The sequence below is a fragment of the Cyclopterus lumpus genome, chromosome 21 (assembly GCF_009769545.1).
Source record: "Cyclopterus lumpus isolate fCycLum1 chromosome 21, fCycLum1.pri, whole genome shotgun sequence".
Classification (NCBI taxonomy): domain Eukaryota; kingdom Metazoa; phylum Chordata; class Actinopteri; order Perciformes; family Cyclopteridae; genus Cyclopterus; species Cyclopterus lumpus.
This window is the reverse complement of record NC_046986.1, coordinates 15714829-15735639: the sequence shown is the minus strand read 5'-3', so window position 1 is coordinate 15735639 and position 20811 is coordinate 15714829. Positions and strand designations below refer to the sequence as shown.

The 20811-nt window shown below is 39.2% G+C and overlaps 2 protein-coding genes across 4 annotated transcripts; both read right to left on the bottom strand.

Annotated features, from left to right (window-relative positions):
* Positions 1–3058: 3058 nt before the first annotated feature.
* Positions 3059–7285, bottom strand: LOC117750362 (histamine N-methyltransferase-like). Its single transcript, XM_034561549.1, has 7 exons — positions 7193–7285; positions 6925–7067; positions 6469–6521; positions 4628–4735; positions 4311–4441; positions 3929–4022; positions 3059–3636 (listed from the first exon to the last, which is right to left on the bottom strand). Exons 1-7 carry the CDS (start codon positions 7283–7285, stop codon positions 3284–3286), a joined length of 975 nt encoding a protein of 324 aa, XP_034417440.1. The 3' UTR covers positions 3059–3283.
* A 5126-nt stretch (positions 7286–12411) lies between these two features.
* LOC117750964 (histamine N-methyltransferase-like) lies at positions 12412–20297 on the bottom strand. Of its 3 annotated transcripts, none has more exons than XM_034562437.1 (7): positions 20267–20297; positions 19462–19609; positions 18005–18057; positions 16834–16941; positions 14496–14626; positions 14221–14314; positions 12412–13427 (listed from the first exon to the last, which is right to left on the bottom strand). In XM_034562437.1, the coding sequence occupies exons 2-7, from the start codon at positions 19596–19598 to the stop codon at positions 13066–13068; spliced, it is 885 nt and encodes a 294-aa protein (XP_034418328.1). In that variant the 5' UTR covers positions 19599–19609; positions 20267–20297; the 3' UTR covers positions 12412–13065. The 3 variants fall into 3 exon arrangements, with proteins under 3 accessions (XP_034418328.1, XP_034418329.1, XP_034418330.1); XM_034562438.1 differs by lacking the exon at positions 20267–20297 and adding an exon at positions 19898–20257; XM_034562439.1 differs by lacking the exon at positions 20267–20297 and adding an exon at positions 19933–20257.
* Positions 20298–20811: the final 514 nt, after the last annotated feature.

Here is a 20811-nt window from a genome sequence, read left to right as displayed (position 1 = left end):
TCAGACTATAAGGTTTTGAATCACTAGATTAATGAGACTGACAAAGGTAAACTCCACATCCTTCCAGATTTGTGGTGAATCGCTTTGGTTTGATTTAAACTCACTTCTCTGCAGCACATTTAACCTCATTGAGAAACAAAATACTGAATTCTGCAACTGGCTTTTTTCCAACTTCATCTTATAGAGATTTAACTGATTTATTTATTTAAAAAGAAAAAAGAAAAACATCCTCGGAATCATCAATCAAACAGACATATTTTGCCGGACTCAGACCGGTGGAGGGCAGCTGCTATATAACACCAGCTGCTAAACAGGAATAATTCTCCAGAATGAAATACGCCGTAGAGGGCAGCCATTTACAGAACTGGTATCAGAGCTATATTTCAAGGGCTGGCCGCAGCCTCTGCCCATTAAAGTGTGTGAGATATATTTTAGGGCCAGTGTATGTCCTGCTCCGGTCTCAAAGAGGTCTGCACACTGACATGATAGCTGATAGAAGACACCTTTGGTCTGATACTGGCTCTCCGTAGGAAGAGAGCAGAGGAAGGAGCTATTACAGAAGAAGATAGCCATCCGGTCAATTTGACCAAAACAGTAAATATCCAGCTTAGAAAAATACCTACATTTAGGCAAGACAATAGCCAGGATGAGGTTTAATCACTGTATATTCTCACAATGTTATATTATTATAGGTGGTCATTTCTTTCAATAAGATTTGGAAATAAAAGGAAGGAATTTTTTCTGCTTCAATTAAACTTTCAGGTGTTTCTTTTGGGTAAATCCACGCTGAGTACATCCTGCAGCATCGACATCTGTCTAATGTCAAATTATTAGCTGTGAAGCTACCGTCAACAAAATACCAAGATTCTTCACTTTTGCATGGCCAATTATTAGATGCAATAAGGGTTACGGTGTTAGTTATAGTCTTCAGATGTTAGAAAGGTCAAGTGTGTGCTGAATGTTTTGCAGACGTTTAAAATATGATGTCTTGCTTTAATCTTGTGTTGAAATGCTTTTTTTATGGAAAATTGTAGGTCCTTTTGACATCAACATTCACAAAGCTTTCAATTATTTTATGTACTCCAGGAGAATTAAGTCAGCCTTGGCTCACCTGCATCAGCACTTAGGGGCAACAAGTAGACATGTGTAGTCTGTTGCTCTCAGAAACACATTTTAAATCAATATGGCTATCAACACCTCCAATATATATTACAAAATCAGGAAATTAACTGAGGTGTATAGATGAGCTAATACAAATAATAATAATATTCACACTTTGAACACATGGCCTGTGTACTCATTAAGTGTGAAGGAACACTAATGAGCGCCTATAGAGCCAGAGGCTTCAGCTCTGATCGCTGGCCAGATGGACTGAAGAAAGCTTTCTTTTCAGAAGAAACTTTTCACCTGGATGCTTCTAACGACCATACCAACATTTTAGCACAATTTCAATGTCTGATCTGTACACAGTGGCGAAGAAAAGTATTTGTCTCAATGCATCTTAAAATATGGATTCCTTATCGTTTTCGCAGCACTTCTTCCTGCACGATGCAAAGCCGATGGGGTTCATAAGGAAACGTAAATGGGCAGCCATGCATGTCAAGATGCAGCTAAAAACATTAAAATATCCAGCTGTTCAGCACTTCTAAGTCTTAATCCATCACCTCGAAAACAAGGTGATCTGTAAACATTTCATCACATTTATCTGGCAGAAAACGTATTCTCTGATAAGACACCAACAGGCATGTGAATTAAATAGTTCTTGAAGAGCATTAGCGGCAAACAGTGTCTTGAAGTTGATTATCTCAGTGACTAATGCCTTGTCACTCCGTGGCATGAGAGGGCCCAGCGAGGACCCCCGGTAATGGAGCCTGAGCAGGTGCTGAAAGCCCACTGACATCAGGGGGGAGCGCACTGACAAGAATTTCTGATGAATTTCAATTACTGATCTATTAAAGCTAATGAGGTAAATGAGCAGCCAGAATGCATTTGCAAGAAAGCTCGAGACAAGGCCTCAGCGGCTTGACATTATTTTTTGCACGTGCAGCCTCAGGAGACACAATGCGTTTGTGCCATGGTTGGAACTACCTCTGCGTTAGCCTGCTCAGTGGGAGCTGAGAGTGCAGGAGTCAAATAACAAGTGTCGCCAAATGTTTTTTTTTCCCCTTCACACATTAGGCATACTGCTTTTGGTTATGTTTAATAGAAGTTAGTGTTCTCACTCTTGGCTGTAATGTCAGCAATGTAAGGACAGTGTGCCATCTACTGGAGTTGCTGCAATGGGGCACAAATATAGGATCAGCTGTATTCTCAAGCATGTAGCACCATCTGCTGGCTTTAAGGTGAACAGCATGTGGAACCTCATAAAAAAAGAAGAAGGTTATTTTAATGAAATAGCTCTCTCTAAGGACATTGGGCATCTATTGTACAAGCATGACATAACATGTATTCTATTTATTTAAACAGCAGCATGAATTGCATTTTCTAAATTTGGTGTTTGGTAAAAATTAAACTGCAAATATGTGTATGCATCAATTATACTTGACAAAGGCAGTTGTCTTGGGGCTGTCACGTTCACTCTGTGGGATCTTAAACAGGGCTGCACTCTAGGTAGCAGTTAGCCCCAGTGTGTGCTCTAATCTGAAAAAACAACAACTTTGTGTTATTATTGTAATGTTATGGCCTAACTTAAATAAAATTACACTATTCCAACATTTTAAATAATTGCTCAAATGTATAAAAGCAAGAAAAAAACAGCATAATACCCTGTTCACAATTCCAATGGTTGACATCTTTTAAATTACAGTGAATTTGCTTTTTTCATAGAAATGTGCAATCCATCTATGTAAACAAGGTGTCAACAGAGAAATCTGTCATTGTTCATGCTTGTCCTTGAATTAAATGTATTTATCATAAAGTTATTCAAAGCTCCTCTTTATTGTAGGGCTACATAAATACAATATTTAATATGTTAATGTAATATAAATTGAACAAAATGAAACGTTCAACTGTTTAATGTCTTTCATCGGAATAGAGACTGAGATTTCGGAGACATCCATTGAGTTTTACGACTTACAAAGTAAGACATTTTTTTTTATTTTTATAATGTTGGTTTACATACAGACAACATTTTGTAAAATTAGGCTAAAATGGCTGACATCTACTGCAAACAGTAAACTCAATCTTAGCAACAGGCACATATGCTGCACTCTTGATCCAATAGCAGGGTCAAGTGAATGAAGAAGAGAAATCAGAATGCATGAACCAATTTCCGTAAGACACTTCAAGCATTAACAAGTATGCAGCTCAAATTACTGTTGAAGAATACCTTGCCATCTTTTTCAGCGCTGCACTTGTTTCTGAGAAGGTCGAGAATTCCTGCTCTGATCTCTGGGGTGAAGGACTGGTAGAAGTGGTTTTTCGCTGTCATGAAATCCAGGAGGCGCTCTCCGGTCTGGCTGCTTGGGTCGAAACACTCTGTGATGTCGAAGGTGTTGGGAATGGCGTGCTCCTCATATTTCAGACCCTGGCTCTTCAGGTAGGCAACAACCTCGGCCGATGAGCGGTACTCTGTGATGGCATCGACAGCGAGCTCCTTCTTGTAAGTCTTCCACAGGATGTCCCAACCAGAGTGAGCTGGATAGTATAAGATGAAATAATTCATTAAACACCAACGCTACTTTGTTAGTCATGAGAGACTACTGGTTCTCTGAGGATCTTGAATAACAGTCAAGAGGGCCGCTGACCTTACCACAAAAAACCAAGAGGACACTTCTCTTCCAGCACAGAATGAAACGAGTAAGTATCGTGTTGGCTAAATGAAGTAAGGTTGCAAATTGATACATGTTTTGCTTTTCAATAAAGATGTCAGAAACAGGTTAGGATGAAGGAGGGTGGGAAGCTGGCTGGAAAACGTAGTTCTGCTGACCTGCTTCAACGATGACCATCAGCCTGCCGTTGTTCTTCAGAAGGCTGCGGTAGAATGTGATGGTATCGGCGAGGTTATCCACATAGTAGATCATCTGTTGAGGAGGGAGTTGTGAGCAACCTTTCATTTGATGTTCTGGATGATGCTTGAAACCTTTTTAAACACCGTAGTTCTGTCAGGGACACTTGTCAGTGGAAATGGCATTATGTGAATACTTATAACATTTATTCTTATGCACTTCTGCTGATTTGGGCCCCACTGAGTTCAGCATCAGCGGTGGATTTAGGGGAAGCACAATATATCTCATGGTATACACAGAGTGAGACACATTCGTCATTACATCATTTTTAAACTGAAGGTGAAAAAAGGAAGGTCACAATACCTGAACCATTTGTATGAAGTCAAATTTCTTCATATCTCCCTTAGCTTTGACTTGTTTTTCATAGTTTTCACTGCTTGTCAAATGCCAAGCAAATGGGATCTTTTGAAGGTTGGTGGTCTTTGCAACCAAAGCTAGAAGTTGTACATTAAAAAATAGATAATGCAGACAATAAAATTAAGAAACGCAGTATATACAGTTTACAAGAACATGTAATATAACAGATGGCAATACCTACAACCTAAACACAGATTATGATCAGATGAAGACAACAAAGACACACATACAAGTCTAGAAAATATAATACAAAATCCCTCTACCTTTGAAGTTGTCTGTGAGCTGAGAGCTGCCCTCCACAATGTCAGTAGTGATCGGGACAGCGGGGAATGTAGACTGCAGCAGAGTGAGTATCTGGGCATCCACCTCCCCTGGAAGAAACCAGCACATCTTTAGACCTTGAAAACCCATCACCTCAGTGCAATGCTGCTTTATTGTTACATTATTGTGTGCACCAACAGGTATTTGTTTGGAATATTGCAAAGATTAATGAACCTTTCTGAACCAATTTCAGGTGGGCATGTCAAATATCCAGTATTAGGTCAAGTGTGTGTGTGTGGGGGAAAAAGAGAGGTGGTGTTTGTTCCACAGACTTAGATAAGAACAATGACTTTGATGTTGCTGCTGTCCAAACATCGATATAATCTTTGATCTTTTATTGAAGCACAGTTCAGACTGCGAGAGCTTTGACCAAAGTCTTCTCCTATAACCCATAAATGTCCCGTCTCCTCGTCACCAACTTATAATTAAAGGGCAAGTTACAATTTTATCATGACAACGTTGTGAAATATTACGTACAATTGTGGGAATTTCTTATATACTTTTTTCTCCCAGATTTGAACGTCAAACAGGCTTGCCTCACAAGAAGAGAGGTATTTGTTAAATAATCAATAGCTAAAGGAAATGTTTGATGAATAAATCTGCGAGGTATAGTCTCTGCTTGCATTCCTCTGCTTTCATGTACCATCTTTAATCCTCAACGTTTTTGAATAAATTGAATATGCCAGGCTGAACGGCTGAATGTGCCGTCCTCTTTGTTTACCTTTTTCTACGACTCTGGCTTCCACGCTTCCACTGGGAACCCTGGTTTCATTGCTATGAATTATGGGTAATTCCCTGAGGCAAGGTCTGCAGAAATGCAGAGTTACTGAAAGGGTTCATAAAGGGCTCAAAGAGTCCATTAGAGAGTCCACATAAACACTCAACGATTTGACAAGTGGACAACCCTGAACCCTCATGGACTCCGCTGGAGCCTGTGAGTGTAAAGATTGGGATTGGAACTCTTTCTGGGAGCTTTCCTTCTTTCAGGTTAAGGCTGTCTGCGTGTCTCACAGGCTCTCATGGACTCTATATAGGGCAATACTCTTTTAGTATTGGAATAGTTGGCCAATAATCATGTACCTGCCCAAATACAGGAGGACCCAACAGTATACAAGGCCACAGCTGTCGGCTATCTTTTTTTCTCTTCAACAAACTGCACCCTGACTGCTAATCTCAAAGCATGGACTTGTTTGTCGCTTCAAAAATCGTTGTCAGTCTGCACATATTTAGGTAGATCCTGATTTGCCGGCTATGCTTACATTGTGGGCGAATTCATGCTTGTGATTGGAGAAGAGTATTACACATAGAGTCCAGTACAGGGCTCCGCTTTTCCTCTCGTCAACCCGCCTGTGTTTGTTCTCAGTATAGTTCATCTCAGCCTGATCACTCTGTTTGTTTCTTGGTTTATTTTTTTACAACCAGCTTTTTGTTATCAAAGCTCGCCTTTTGTTTATTTCACCTGCCTGCCTGATGTCTTTCATTTGGGTCCACCTTTTCACCTGAAACCACATCACAATGTTTATATGGGACAATTTGAATTGATAAACTCTAGGAAGATTTTTTTATATTAAATTCTGGCGGGAAATTAAATCAATTTCGATGGCATCATTATTATTAAACTATTATTATAGTGTATTTTACTCTGATCTTTCAATAGAGCTGCTTCTTTAAGAACATACATCTCATGATAATGCAACCCCTTGCACTCGTTGAGCTTTGCCACTGCACACAACCGTTTGTAACTGAGCCAGAAGGACAACAGTTGTTGTATCTCGTCACACACCTCCACCACTTCCAACTCCAAGAACATCCAGGCTGCTTTTGTCTAATCCGATTCTGCAACATAGATGGAAAAGTTAAAGGATACAATTGCCACTTACAATTTAAAGTCGAAAAGAAAAAGTTTGAATGGCAAAAGTGAATAAGTGTGTTACCTAACAGCACATAATAACTCAACTACACAGGATATACAGTTGACTTCACTTTCCATTCTTTTACACGGAAAATAAATAATATAAACACATTTTAAACGATAATAGTGTCTTAAGCCTCACGTTCAATTCCAGTAGCTTTTATATATAAATATAAACATATATACATTTGTTGTATAACAGTATTATATGTATTGTATATGTATGCTTTTATAGAAGAGCAGTGATGATGACTATCGCGGTTGCAGATTGGTAATGGCCAGAGGGAGAATGTCCTGACAAACAAGTGCTTTCCTCTCGTACGTTACCTTTTGAACTCTCCTGGCAGGATGTTGTGAAGACATTGGAGGATGGCCTGGTGCTCCCCCGATTGCTGTAAGTAGAACTGAAAGCTCTGCGCACAACTGCCATCATAACAAGTCGTCGTTGCTTCCTCGGCCATGACTGATTCCTGCAATGCGTTACACATAGCGGTTAGAAATCATAGTGATGATTTATGCATACAAACAACTATTTAAAAACTAAATAGTTGATGCGGTAAGAATCAGTCGTGCATTGTAAGTATTCACCACCTACCTTCAATATGCGGAGAGTAAGGACAGAGGAGTCGATTGTTTCCTTGTGCAGAGTTGCAGAGTTGCACGCCCCCTCCCACAGCCCGACTAACATAAACTCACGTGACCTCTTACGTAACTCTTGGAAGATGAACTTTGTCTGCACATCAGCCGCCGCCGTGCTGTCAGATTCCTATTTATTGGGTTTTCCAGTGGCTATTAACAAATCAGCCTTATCGATAGTAGTTCACAAGCATCTTAGAGATTCTCAGAAATTAGTATCAAATATTTTGTTTTTCTGTTTTTTTATTTCACTTGGATGTGGCTCAAACTCGGGCAGTGGTGCACAGGAACGCTGCGTGCAAAGTCCAATTATTGACTTCCTCCCATATAGTGCCCCGATAGATTGTGATTGAGGGCTCAGGAGAGTCTATACTCTACAGAAGATGAGAACATAATTGTGTCACTGCAGCGAGCACCAAAACAGCACAGCAGTTGAATGCTATTTTAAAACACAATAAAGCATATCAGTATTGTTTTCACATGTCAGTTAATTCCTGTCCTGGGACTCCTGGTGCAAAGTCACATTGGCCATGAATCGGTTCAAGAATCTTACAAATAATCAAAAATGACTTGTTAAATGTTTCGGGTGTGTTTTATCGTCGTTACAATGAGGAAGCAAATGAGGAGAATCGAAGCGCCTCAAGTATTGTTATGTATTTAAACATTTTATTGTTTTGTATTTTACTAATTTGTAGGGATTTCCAGGGACTACAGAAGAAAAAAAAAAAATCAGCCACCTATGGCACAATAACATTAAGGTAGAATCTGAAATGTTGATTAATGTGCACTATTCCTGGTAAGTTACCAGATAAGTAAAAGTTAGAAAGATAATAATTTGTGCGGACAAGATTAGCTACCGAGACAAGGGTGTGCAGCATCGTGCCGGGTGACATTTCGGCATGAAGCATTTATTTTACATGGCATCGTGAACAACATATCTGATTTCACCTTCCAGCTTCTTCTACACACACAAACTGGGTAAAAAGTAAACAGTTAAAAGATCATTTTAAAAAAGTGCACAGCTCTGGCTGTGCCAATCACCTTCCAAGAGGTCGAATATGGTAACAAATGCTGCACTTTCCACCTGATAAATGCATTGGAGGCCTTGAATAACAGTCAGGTTTGGTAACAGCATTAACCTCTTTGAAATCTGTGCAAAATCTATATGGCCCATCAACCTTATCTGCCAACAGACATGGAGCGGCACAGCTAGAGCACGCTGCTTCTACAATCCCATGTTTTACTCGGCCTCTTTTGCCAACTGCTCACTTTCCCTTGGTCAGTTGGAAGGAACGTTGTTAAGCAGGTTGAGCATCCCCCACATTTGTGTCAAGCTCACTCAGGTTAAAACACGATTGTGTATCTGAAAAGAAGGACAAGTGAGACTTTTTGCCATTTCACCAGAACTGCCCGCTGAGTGTCTGACAAATTACCCAACTGATCGTTGAGGCGGTTCATGCGCTCAGAATTGTTGTGTCTCCCTGTAAGAACAAGCTCAGGTGGAACAACAAAGTCTTCTGAAGGAGAGACAATAGCTACTGACTTTACAGATTCCATTGCAAGATCTGTGAAAGGGAAAATTACGTTTGACCTCAGAGGTGGAGGGCTTTCAGAAGTTTACATGACATCACTGCACTCACTTCCCTCTCTCTAGTGTGTAAACTGAATTTCTTTCTGACATATTGCTTTTAACTGTATAAGGCCCACTAGACTTCGCCTAAAAAGGGGGAACCTTCACATATACACTGAGATCAGAGGATTGTTGGCGAGTGTTACTGAAAACACCACTTTCAGCAGTACAAAGGGCAGAACATGTTCTCCGGCCCTTAACTGTGAAAACAAAATGCAATATTTTGTGACTTGCATGCTATCTATATCATATCAGTATAAACTTCAGTTTATGTCTGCGATGTTATCCACATAGTAGATCATCTGTGAGGAGAGAGTTGTGGGGAACCGCTATTGTGACCTTTTAGATTGAAGCTTGCATCCATGTAAGCCCAGAGCAATGTATTAAGTATCCGTAGACACTTCAGATGATACAAATATGATTATTTTTAGATCTAATCTTTACTGACTTTAGTTTGGAAGAAAGGTTTCTGCTGATTACCTCCCCGGTGAATTCAAGCAGCAGCTGATAACTTTGTGGAGAGCTAAGTAAATCTCAAGTGAGCCACAGAGTATTGTACTGTATTGTATTAAGGGGGTAACCCAGCAACATGGTGAGCACATGTACAGAAAGGTTGTATATTCAATCAAAATATCACATGAGCAGTCTTTGCAGACACACATGGCATCTCTACTCTACTGAGTTCTAGCTTTTAAATTGAATATACAAATAACTATTTAATTGCTCCCCACCGTATTCCAGCAGTGGCAGAAGATGTAGGTGAAGCTAAATATATCTCATTGCTTACACAAAGTGGGACACTTCTCATGACATCATTTAAAAAATTGAAGGTCAAAAATTATACCTGAACCATGTGTATAAAGTCATATTTCTTCATGCTTCCTTTAGCTTTGACTTGCCTTTCATAGTTCTCTCTGCTCATAAAATGCCAAGCAAATATAATCTTCTTTAGCTTGGTGGTCTTTGATTCATTGGTGAATTGTTAAACTCTGGGTATAACCTAGTATTGACTTGTATATTTGCATAGTTCATGATTACAGTAAATCTGACTTTGGAGGAAATTGTGCACTCGACCGACTGCACCTTTTATTTTAAATTGAATGTCCAAAAATCAAAATATATACGTATTTCTGTTAACCAATAGCACATTTCCTCTACCTACAATATAAATGTATTTCATTATGATGTTTAATCAATATTTAATCCAAAGTTTGATATGTATTGTAAATCAGCGAGTTGGGTCTTCAGCTTTGTAAAAGCATGTCTTTCCTTTCCTGTGGTGTCACAGCCCGTGAGGTCGTGGCATCAGGTAGACAATGTGTGTTTCTGTGAGAGAACACAGATTGTGAACAGCTCTCTCTTGGGATATGTCCAGAGTTCAGACAGTAGCCAACATACATATGCTTGCATAGTAGACAAGCAAAAAAACAAATCTGCGTCATCACATTTGATGATAAGTCAAGTCACAGCTCTGCTGGTGTTGTCTTTGTGTGTGGCATGTTCTTGTGACTAAACAAGAATACAGTATTACAATGCTGCAATGACATGCCACCAACTGCTCTATTTTTGTGAGACATATATTGGACCGATCTTTCAGCCAATCCCTTTGAGGCAGAATGATAAGCTGAAGTTTAAATGTGTTTAACTCAATCAACGGAATGAATGACTCAAATTCACCTGAAGCAAATTGAGGTCCGATATCTGTCACTACCTCTTTAGGCAATCCGTATGATGCAAATAGGTTTCTCTAAACCTCAATACTGGGCTGTGGTGGTCTGCATATTAATTACCTCAGGCCAGTGAACACATGCATCCATAACAACACATCTGCTGATGATCCTCTGCAAATTCAAGGTACTGTGGCAGGGATGCTACGCTGCTGCTTACACATATTGTACAGATTCATCTCACTTTTAATATCCTCACCAAGTGTAGACCACAAAAAAACCCTCTGGAGCGGGTCTTCGTTTTCCCCTTGCCACAGTGGCTTTCATGCAACTCTTACAACAACCTACAACATAGCATTAGGATGACAACCCTGAAACCCCATTGTACACAAACATCTTATATTGTGGGTTCCATATTAAAGAACCATCTCTGGAAAATACTTTGGCAATCATGACAAAACCGACTGTTGCACTTTTTCCAGTAATATTTATTGCATGTGCGATATGTTTTTGCAGTGGCAGGCAGACTATCTGTTAGAGGCGTTCCGAGGTCAGATGAGATGTATACTCTCTCCAACGTGTTCTGGGTCTTGCCCCGGGCCTCTAGCTGGTTGAACTTGCTCTGTAAACCGAAAAAAAGAGGTTCCAAATGTATGCAGAGTATATATATACACCTCTCACCTTTGTACCTTTGTTATACAAGGACTGGATGGCTCATAGCAATGACTCCAGTACCCCATATTCCTGACCCTACTACTATTATTAAGTGTAAGCCTTCTACAGGTCCACAAAACACATGTTGACTGGATGGGCAAACTTTCATGATCGCTCCAACAACTCTTCAAGGGTAAAGAGCTGTTCGAAAGTTCCACTGAATCCACATTACTCATCCTCGGCCTTGAGGACATGGGGCTTCAGCCAGACGTTACAAAATTCCCTCCCACTAAAGGTCTGGGTTCACGAGGTCTGTCCAAAAGCCTCCCACTTCATCAGATACAACTCACCTGCAGGTGGTGACCAGTTCACACCTCTGCTTTTCTCTTCAGTGGCCCAGACATATGGCAGCAGATCTGATGATACTAATTTGTATTGTATATATTATTATATTTATTGATGTGCGGGTATTTCTTGTATGCATTAGGAATAATTTCACTAATTATTGAGTATTTGGTTGTATTCATGATGATCTTCATCCATCATGTCATGACCCAATCTTTCAACATATTTGTTCATGTTCAGTTTAATTTAAGTTTGTATTGCAGCATTGTATGTAATTGCAGGGAGAAGACTGAATGTGATCTACATTTATATTTCATTTGTCTTTGATCTGCCCAGCCTTGTATTTAAAAAACAGTTACTGATAATTCCCTCAAGATGGGGCCAATACTTCATACATCAGTGATGTGCCTGAAGACACATCTTGAGGCCAGCATTGTGCCTGTGTTTATCTAACCAATACATTGCACAAGTCAATATATTAAGCTGCTTTCTCAGGGTATGATTACTTAAAGTTGTGATCACAGTTAGTATGAAAAATGTACTTGTCTGGTTGGTTGATATGCTTAATTTAGCATCTAAGCCACACTAGAGACCTCAAATCAATAAAAAATAGGCCGAAAGGTAATTGACTTGGAAAGAAATAATAAAGCAAATATCAATGACATGAACACCATTGTGTGGTTAGTGAAACTGCTTTATTTTCTAGTCAATTTGTCCAGGACAGTATGCCACCAAATCTTTATGCCTCTTATTTTAAAATCTGTGTGAAAATGAGACTGGGCAAACAAATGGTATAAGAGTAATTTGTTTCCATTTTATTTGTGTGTATTTTGTTAAAAAGTTTAACAATGATAAATATGGAAATGGTACAAGATCAAATAATTATTTAAAAAATATTTATTTGACGTGTTAAAATCTACAACAGCTACAATGAAAAAGAGAAAGGTCAGCATAAACGGGTCCTGGTTTACTATTTGTCTCATCATATTCTCCCATGATATAAATATAATCTTCAACCATTACAATAGACACCATTCAAAAGCAAAGACATATCCAGACACTCCCACAGGAGTGTCTAATTTATTAAACTTAACAACTCAATATCCATGGAAAATTAAATGTTCATTTTATCTTTATATTTCCAAAGTAATATGATCCAATGGGAGCCATAGTGTGATAGGGTTGGTAGCACAGCCATCTGTAGCCCATTACAAATGATATAATGATGGAATATCAGGCTGATTTCTGAAGCTGATCAACACTCTGAACTTCCCATTTTGTGGTTCATGACACTTAAATAAAATGTGTTTGAATAAAAAACTAAACAAAACATTTTTTTTTTTATTTCGCACAAGCTCAGATAAAATCAAGAAAGAATAATTGGTATCAACCTGACCATGTGAAATAAGGCAATTCCCACAGGCCAAAAATGTGTTACATTACTACATTGTACACCTTTAAACAATCACCCTTAAAACTACAAGTATGTTGTTAATCTGCTGCAAACGTCCTATTCACTATATGAACCGCGTGTTTTTAAGTAAGCTGATCTATGACTATCACTCCAAGGTTGTTGTTAAAGATAACTTTACCGTTGGACTCCACGCTACAGTCTGGGTGCCGAAGTAACTCTAAAACACCAGCTTTCAGTTCGGAGGAGGCTGTCTTACTGAAGTCCAGCACCTCAGTCAGAAAATCAAGCAGAAGCTCTCCCTTTTCATCCCCCTCGGTGAAACACTCGGTGATATCCATTTGAGATGGCAGCTCATAACTCTGGTAGCTCACCCCCTTGGAGTCCAGGAGGCTTTTGAGGTCTCCAGTGGTCACACACTGACTTATTTCTGGGCTACAGAGTTGGTTCCTGTATGTCCGCCACAGCTTTCCCCAACCACTCTCACCTGGAGAAGATGACATGAAAACAGGACTTAAAGTATACATAGCTTAGCTTAGCTTTGGCCAAGCTTTTAGCCATAGGCTATGGAGCTAAATCAGGTGCCATCATTATTTCTTTCTCACTAAACTTCCGCAGCACACATTTGCCCACATGCTAAAAATGTCCCTGTTGTCCGGTTAATGGTGGACAATCTCACTCCCTCTTAAAGGGGTTGACATTATCAACTCACTGCTCTGCAGAGAGGCATGTTGGCTTCATACTTTTAACACAGTTGAGCCGTTTGGCCTGAATAAAAAACTACATTTGTCATGTTTCATCAATCGATTACACACTGTGCAGTGCCGGTTGAAAACACGCCTGTTCAGAATAGGCTGAATCCACCCGTGGTGTTACTGCCTGCAGCTTTCTCCAGAACTGCTCATGAAAAACACTTCCTCTGGTCCTCAGCAATACTCAATTGAATACTATTCTAACTCATTGTCTCAACTCAAGTCATTAACATACATAACAATATCGGTGTTATCCAATCCATCGTCTGAATGTTGAGATATTATACTGGTTAAGTAAAAACGTTGCCCTGTTGGGAGGCACCAGAAGAAAAGACAGTAGGATGCATCTTCTGTGAACCATGAACATATGTATCATGTATGTAGTATTTATTTTTAGATAAAATACATTGTTGGTTTGAATACATCCACTGGTTTTCATCCCTAATATATACGCTAAATGTATCAACACTCAGAGAGAAGAAAAAGATGAAATGTCTTGATAGTCTGAGATAAAATCCACCCCCTTACCAGACACTAGGATGATAAGAAGCTTCCCATTCTTGTCCAGGAGACTCCTGAAGAAGCTCATGGTAGCTCCAGGATCCTTCACATAGTACAGCATCTGTCGATTTCACAACAGATAATGAGCTGGCAACTGGATTCATATAGCACCCAATTATAACATTATGCTAGACGGAGGTTCTAATGGGATTAATTGCTGTTGAGCGCCGCCGAATGAATATGACCTAGAAGTGTCAAAAATACAGTTTGTGGGCCAGAAGCAATACGTTGGCAACACAAACCTGTATCATGTGAATGAAGTCAGCCTTCTTAGTCATCTTTTTCACTTTCCAGTGCTCCTCAAACTCAATGGCAGTCATCTGGTTCCAGTTAAATTTGATGTAATCTAAACCTGGTTTCTGTGACACCACAACTGCATCAATAGACACAAAATAGAGTTATGGAATGGGATGGAAACATCATTACACAATGATGTTACAACATTAAAATGTGTTACTACATGTTGCCCGGTGTAATCTCCATTTTGTAGAACAGGAAAGTATAACATAACTAATAACACTTATTACTTACAATTACATGTATTACACAGTAATGGTAACACAGAAACATGATATTTTAGTGCATCCACTGACTATTTTTATTTTAGGCTGTAACATTTGCTTGTCACATTGTTGTAAATAGTGAATCTGTAAATCATTTTGATTAATATATATGTTGCACCTCAGAGTGAAGAGCAGACTTATTATATATTAGACATCTGCCAACATCTTCTCTCCAGCATCAACCCAAATGCAAGCAGGAGAACACACTTTCCTTTGATGTCGTCATTGGAAAGAACACTTTCTCTCTCCTCCCACACAAGACTGGAGGTTCAGTGCAGAGTATCAGAGCCTCCACTGACAATGCAGTTTATGTCTTCTGACATTCGAACCATGGCCTGGAAACCAGCTAATGGTCAGCCAAGAAGGATGCCTGTCATTCCGAAAGCCAATCTATAAATTGCTTAAATTCAAATTTACGGCCGTCTGTGTTTAGTTCCATGAATAGGATTATAGCTATGTTTAATTTTTTAATTCCATTCAAAAATTGTGTGTCTTTATTAATTAACCAACGTCTGCAGATTAAGTAAATCATTCATATTTGTTTAAAAGTAACATAATTTGTCCTCATTATTTATTGAAATGTTCTTTGTTTTGCCATCAATCATTACATTTTTATTTCTTTAGTCTATTTTTTTTATTAGTTGATTTTAATAAATAAAATGTCTTTTAATTTATCCATGCCATGCATGGTATCAGTTTGCTTCTCTGATTGCAAAGTTGAACAATTTGACCTTTATTATGTTCCAAAGTTACTTAGGCAAATTAATAGAAGCAATTGTTCTCATCTAATCCTAGAACTGCCTGGCCAGATAATGGGTAAAATAATTAGATAAACCATGGGCCACCTCCTGTTATAATAGAATTAATTATATTAGTCTGCTGCCCTCTGAAGACGTCAACCAGATACTTGGCATACCATCAAAGTATCTGGTCAATATTCATCAAAATATTGAATAGTTTCCTCTATTAATTATAGTTGTATTGTTTGTTGTGGTTGGTTATTGTGTCATTTGTTTTACCTACAGTGAGTAGTTAGTAATGCATGTGCATGAACACGTGTTGTGTTTGTTTCGGTCACAAAACAAAAAGATCTCTGCTATCCTGCTCTTCATTGAAAATAATATTGATAATATTCTAATCATTTTATAATTTCTTCTTCTTCTTCTTATTTTCACCATAAAATTATAATAATACATCATAAATCTACTTCTGATTTTGATGAGCCTTTTTCCCCACATTGGCACCTTGAAGACTTTCATTAGAATAATTATATCAACAATCAATTAACTTAAACAGTCTAAAAACATACGCAATTCGACAACTGTGATGTATCACAAACGTACTTTCAGCCCAGGCATAACCTTGTATTACAATACATGTTCTGGTTTCCCAGAGTTGTGTTTTGAAATAATGAGGTGTGTTAATCACAAGCCAGGAGTTCATTTGTGATGTGAACTTCTTTTTTTCCAACCTGTCTTATTAACTTCCTGTGTACTGTACTGCAATCTGTTCTGTGTTCCCCCGCCGAAGGCTTAAAGGTTTAGATCATCTCTTGGTTTGCGGGGGTCTAGTTCCTCAGCAACGATCATACCTCACACCATTTTTCAGGCCAATAGTAATTTATGACATTCCTGGTAAACCATGATTACTGTAAACCATGATTACTGGCAATTATTATTTGTTTTACACACACAAACATAACATAATCAAAGATTTTTGACACAAATTCCCTTTATTATGTTTAAAACGTACTGAGCATGGATCTGTTCGTACTTTTTCGTTCAATTATATATATATATATTTGAACAAAAATATATATAATTTGGAGCTGGAGGGTATTCGGTGTTAGTTTCAGATACTTCCGAGGGTGGATACTTTCTGACATGAAGGTTTGGACAGAAATGTATGAACATGAATAATAATAATGACGTTAAATTAATGTGAATATACAGATACGGTATACATCCATGTGTGTGTGTATATGTGTAAGATATGTGTGAGCCCTTAAAGACTGTACCTTTGTAGTTCTGCAGCTGAGTGCCGCTGGGCTCCACCACCTCGTTATCCACTGTCACCCCTGGGTGCTTCAGACGGAGCTCGGAGAGCATCTCGAGGTCAATCTCACCTACAGGCTCCAATACAGTTTGTATTTTGAAAACCAGCAATCTCTTTTAGCAAATACAATTGTGACCTACTCTCTCCACACTAGCCAAACTGTTTTTATAATAAAAACTAGAAAGGTGCACTCGTAAAGTGGGCATCTAGAAGTGCGTCTGCCACGACCACTGCTGCAATGTTTGATGGAATAAATGCAAACCACAATGGCCCACAAGCGTTGCAGACTCCAACAACGGAGATGCTCTCATTATAATCTATATGGCTGTCCGCACCGGCTCCGTGCAGCTAAACTAACCTGCATATTATCTCAATTCAAACTGTGCTGCAGATTTAAGCAGTAAAATAGCTAATATCTTTGTCAGTTTTGCAGGAAATCATATATCTTATATTGCGATAATCTCAGAAAAAACCTTGATTCAAAAGCTCAAAACCAGAGAGTGATCACTATGATATTTCTTTTAATATCATTTATCCATAGGCAGGTGATTGTGTTCTAGTTCTTATTAAAGCTGACAAGTTGTCATGTAAATTCAAGCAAAGAAGCTGATCTGGACAGGCGGTGAATCTTTCCGATTACATAGAATTTGCGGGGAAGTCGTCGTTCTAATGGATTTTAAAGTCCATTAGAGAATCAGAACCCTTGCTTCATTGTGATACTGAGGTGACAGCTCAGATGAATTAAAATAATTTGCATTGACATAAGTGAAGGGTAATAGCACTCGTGGGCACATATTGTAATGAGTTGGCTCAGGAACATTGTATGCAAGTTATCATTAATGCTGGAAACAAAGTACATTAAAAAACACAGCCTAGTTGGTCCCTTTGTCTGCGACTAAGGTTCAAGCTTAATCGGACCACTGGATGGATGTATACAAACTCTTGGCAGCAATAACAAGGGTAAAGGTCTTTACGGCCACGACCATAAATGACAGCAGACCAATAGGAAGTTACAGCGGGCCGATTCATCGACGCCCCCCACACTTTTGCCGTCACGTTATTTACTGTGTCACAGTCCCACAGCACAAAAGTTAAGTTCAACAGTATAAATATCCTATACAGTGTGCACTTACCAGCTCCACTCCCAACTCCTATGACATTCAGGTGGGACTTTCCATTTCCAATGCTGAGGGGAGAGCAGTAAAGCACTTTACAGAACAGTCAAGTCTTGAAATTCACATCCTCCAACCCCGCCGAATGCGGACACATTTTTAGGGCTTGTAACTGTCAATTTGGCCTGACACGTGCGAGATGTTCTGGTACAGTGTGTGAGGCGTCACTTTTTAATTCACTTGTGGGGTATATCTCTCCAGGTTCCTCCCTGGTGTGTCACAGGGTTCAGTTCTCTGCCGCATGCCATTGGACTCTCACGGCGAACACTTATATCAACATAGACAACAAGCAAGAAAAATAAACCTTCCACAAACACTCAATTTAATGCCAGTCACATTCACACACCTTGTTGAGCTGGTTAATCTTTGTATGTTCGTCGTTAATTATTTGGTTTGGTGGGCATAACAGTAACAAACAGCATGATACAACTTGTATAATAGAACAACAAAACATGATATCTGCTTTTAGCTGTCATGATTAAGACACTGCACGTTGGTCGATTTGAACAAGTTATGTTGATTAATTCTTTCCGTGCTTCACATCCTCATACTGTATTTTATGACATACTTGACAGTGTAATTGGTTGAGGTGTGTACACTCCTTCTTTTTCTGATTAAATCTGAAGAAAGAAATTAAATTTTTGGACAGATAAATGCTTACGAGGTAAAGTCTAATGAGCACAAACTTACTTTCAGCCTAGGAACAACCTCACATAACAACGCTTCGCAGAGTTATGTTTGTGAAATAATGAGAGGTGGAGTATGAGGAGTGCTAATCAGTCTTTTTTTTTTAATATGTCATGTTAATCACATTCCAAATGAAAGTGAAATATGACTTCCCAATCGGCCTTCTTCTACATTGCTTATTAACTTTTATTGTATTTTGTACTGCAATATGTTCTATGTTTCCTAAGGGTTAAGCCCATCTGGTTTATGGTAATCTGGTTAATCAGCAACATTCATATCACAACACAAGGTATAGTTCAGTCCAATAGTGTTTGACCGTCCTGGTAATCTAGTAATGATACGCTTACAAATCTTCTCTCTCTCCCTCCCTCTCTCTCTCTCTCTCTTCTCACACTCTCACACTCTCACACTCTCTCTCTCTCACACGCACACTCACACACACAAAGTATCCTTTTAATGTTTTTAAAATGTACTAAGCTGAACATTTAAAAGATGAAAATACCAATATATATTGTCGGATGTATCAGGCGTTATATCTGTCTCGCTCTAATGTAAACTAAACTCAAAATATAACTGTACTGTACAGTAAACTATTCATTATTCTAATATATCACATTGCATTGCATCATTTTGGATATTACATCTATTATATTGGCAATTGCGTGGTCGTGTGGCTTCACTCATAACACGTGTGTGTGTGTGTGTGTGTGTGTGTGTGTGTGGCAGATTACCTGGCCAGTATATCTGGCAGCATATTGTGGATGAAGTCCCGCATACACTGATGCTCAGAGGAGCGCTCCAGAAAAAGCTGGAAGCATTTCTGGTATCTGCTATCATCATTAACCAGACTCGTCAGTGGAGATGCCATGGCAAAAAAAACTGGCAACAAATGAATAAATCAGAGAGCATTTCCATCAACAACGAGGGTCAGAACTGTAATCTCTAAAATGTGTTTTTTTTCCATTTCAATTTGCTTTATTCATTTAGCATAAACACAGTAGGCCTAGCTGTTGTCCAGCTTGTGGTACTGTGACACCTGAATAAGTTTAGAGTTTTGCAGTCAGATTTATCATCAACATTCACTGCAGAATAACTCCGAATTCAATTTAACCAACACTAGGTTGTAAAGTCATTGGACGTAGTGTTCCTGTCGTCGCTCGGACTCACTTCATTTACACATATATGTATAATATAATATTCACTTTCTCATAACAGAATGCAGCCATTGTGAGATCGATTGTTCTTCAATCATCACACTGCTTCGGCTTCTGCTCTGTGAGTTGAACCGGAAATGTAAACACCGAACAATCCGTGTGCTGCGGGATCGCTGAACCGGAACCACGTCTCCGCGCAGTGGCGGAAACAAACAGCAGCCCACACACAGATCGATACGGAGCCCGTCGCGTCCGATCGATGCGTGTGGGCTGATCGCAATTGGTGACGTCACCGTGGCTGTTTTTTTGTTTTGTCATTATAATTGTGCACGTGGTGTTTAAACTACACGTACTGAGGCAAAACGCGACACCGTTCACTTACATGTCGTGCGGCAGCAGGGAGTCCGGAGAGGTCTGCGGGCTGGAATGGAACCTCCCACGAGCGCGAGACACGTCAGAGGAAAGCAGCCGGGGGGGGGGGGGGGGGGGACGACACTGCACATTCACTACAAGCGACATTGAAAAACAAGCAATCAATGCAGGTTTAAAAAAAAAAAAAAAAATGTCTGCTGCGTTTGCACATTGTTAAATTAGCATCAGCAAACATTCAATAGCAAACAAAGGCTTATTGAGGGAGATTAGTCTCAGTTTTAATATCTGTAAGTAAATAATGTGGCAATCAGCCGGCCAGTGTGTCTGCATTGTTGGCGGATGGGAGAGCCTCGGTGTGTATTTATTTGCATGATAGGTGTCTGAATATCACAGGAATTTCCATACATGCTTTAACAGGGAGACCTGAGGTAGTCTAATTATAATTTAGTATGACATAATAATGATATCAAAACACATTTGCATGCAAAGTGTTTCCATTGGTATCCATTCATTTCACTAGTTTATAGGCCACAGTATGCAAATAAGCTTCCAACA

Excerpts from the sequence above, each read along its gene's own strand:
- LOC117750362 (XM_034561549.1), bottom strand. The coding sequence starts at position 7,285 with ATGTTAGTCGGGCTGTGGGAGGGGGCGTGCAACTCTGCAACTCTGCAC. Across the intron at positions 4,023-4,310 it reads ACTTCATACAAATGGTTCAG|ATGATCTACTATGTGGATAA; the intron begins GTATTGTGACCT and ends CCTCCTCAACAG. Across the intron at positions 3,637-3,928 it reads GATGGTCATCGTTGAAGCAG|CTCACTCTGGTTGGGACATC; the intron begins GTCAGCAGAACT and ends TATACTATCCAG.
- LOC117750964 (XM_034562437.1), bottom strand. The coding sequence starts at position 19,598 with ATGGCATCTCCACTGACGAGTCTGGTTAATGATGATAGCAGATACCAG. Across the intron at positions 16,942-18,004 it reads AGGAGTTGGGAGTGGAGCTG|GTGAGATTGACCTCGAGATG; the intron begins GTAAGTGCACAC and ends TGGAGCCTGTAG. Across the intron at positions 14,315-14,495 it reads ACTTCATTCACATGATACAG|ATGCTGTACTATGTGAAGGA; the intron begins GTTTGTGTTGCC and ends TGAAATCGACAG.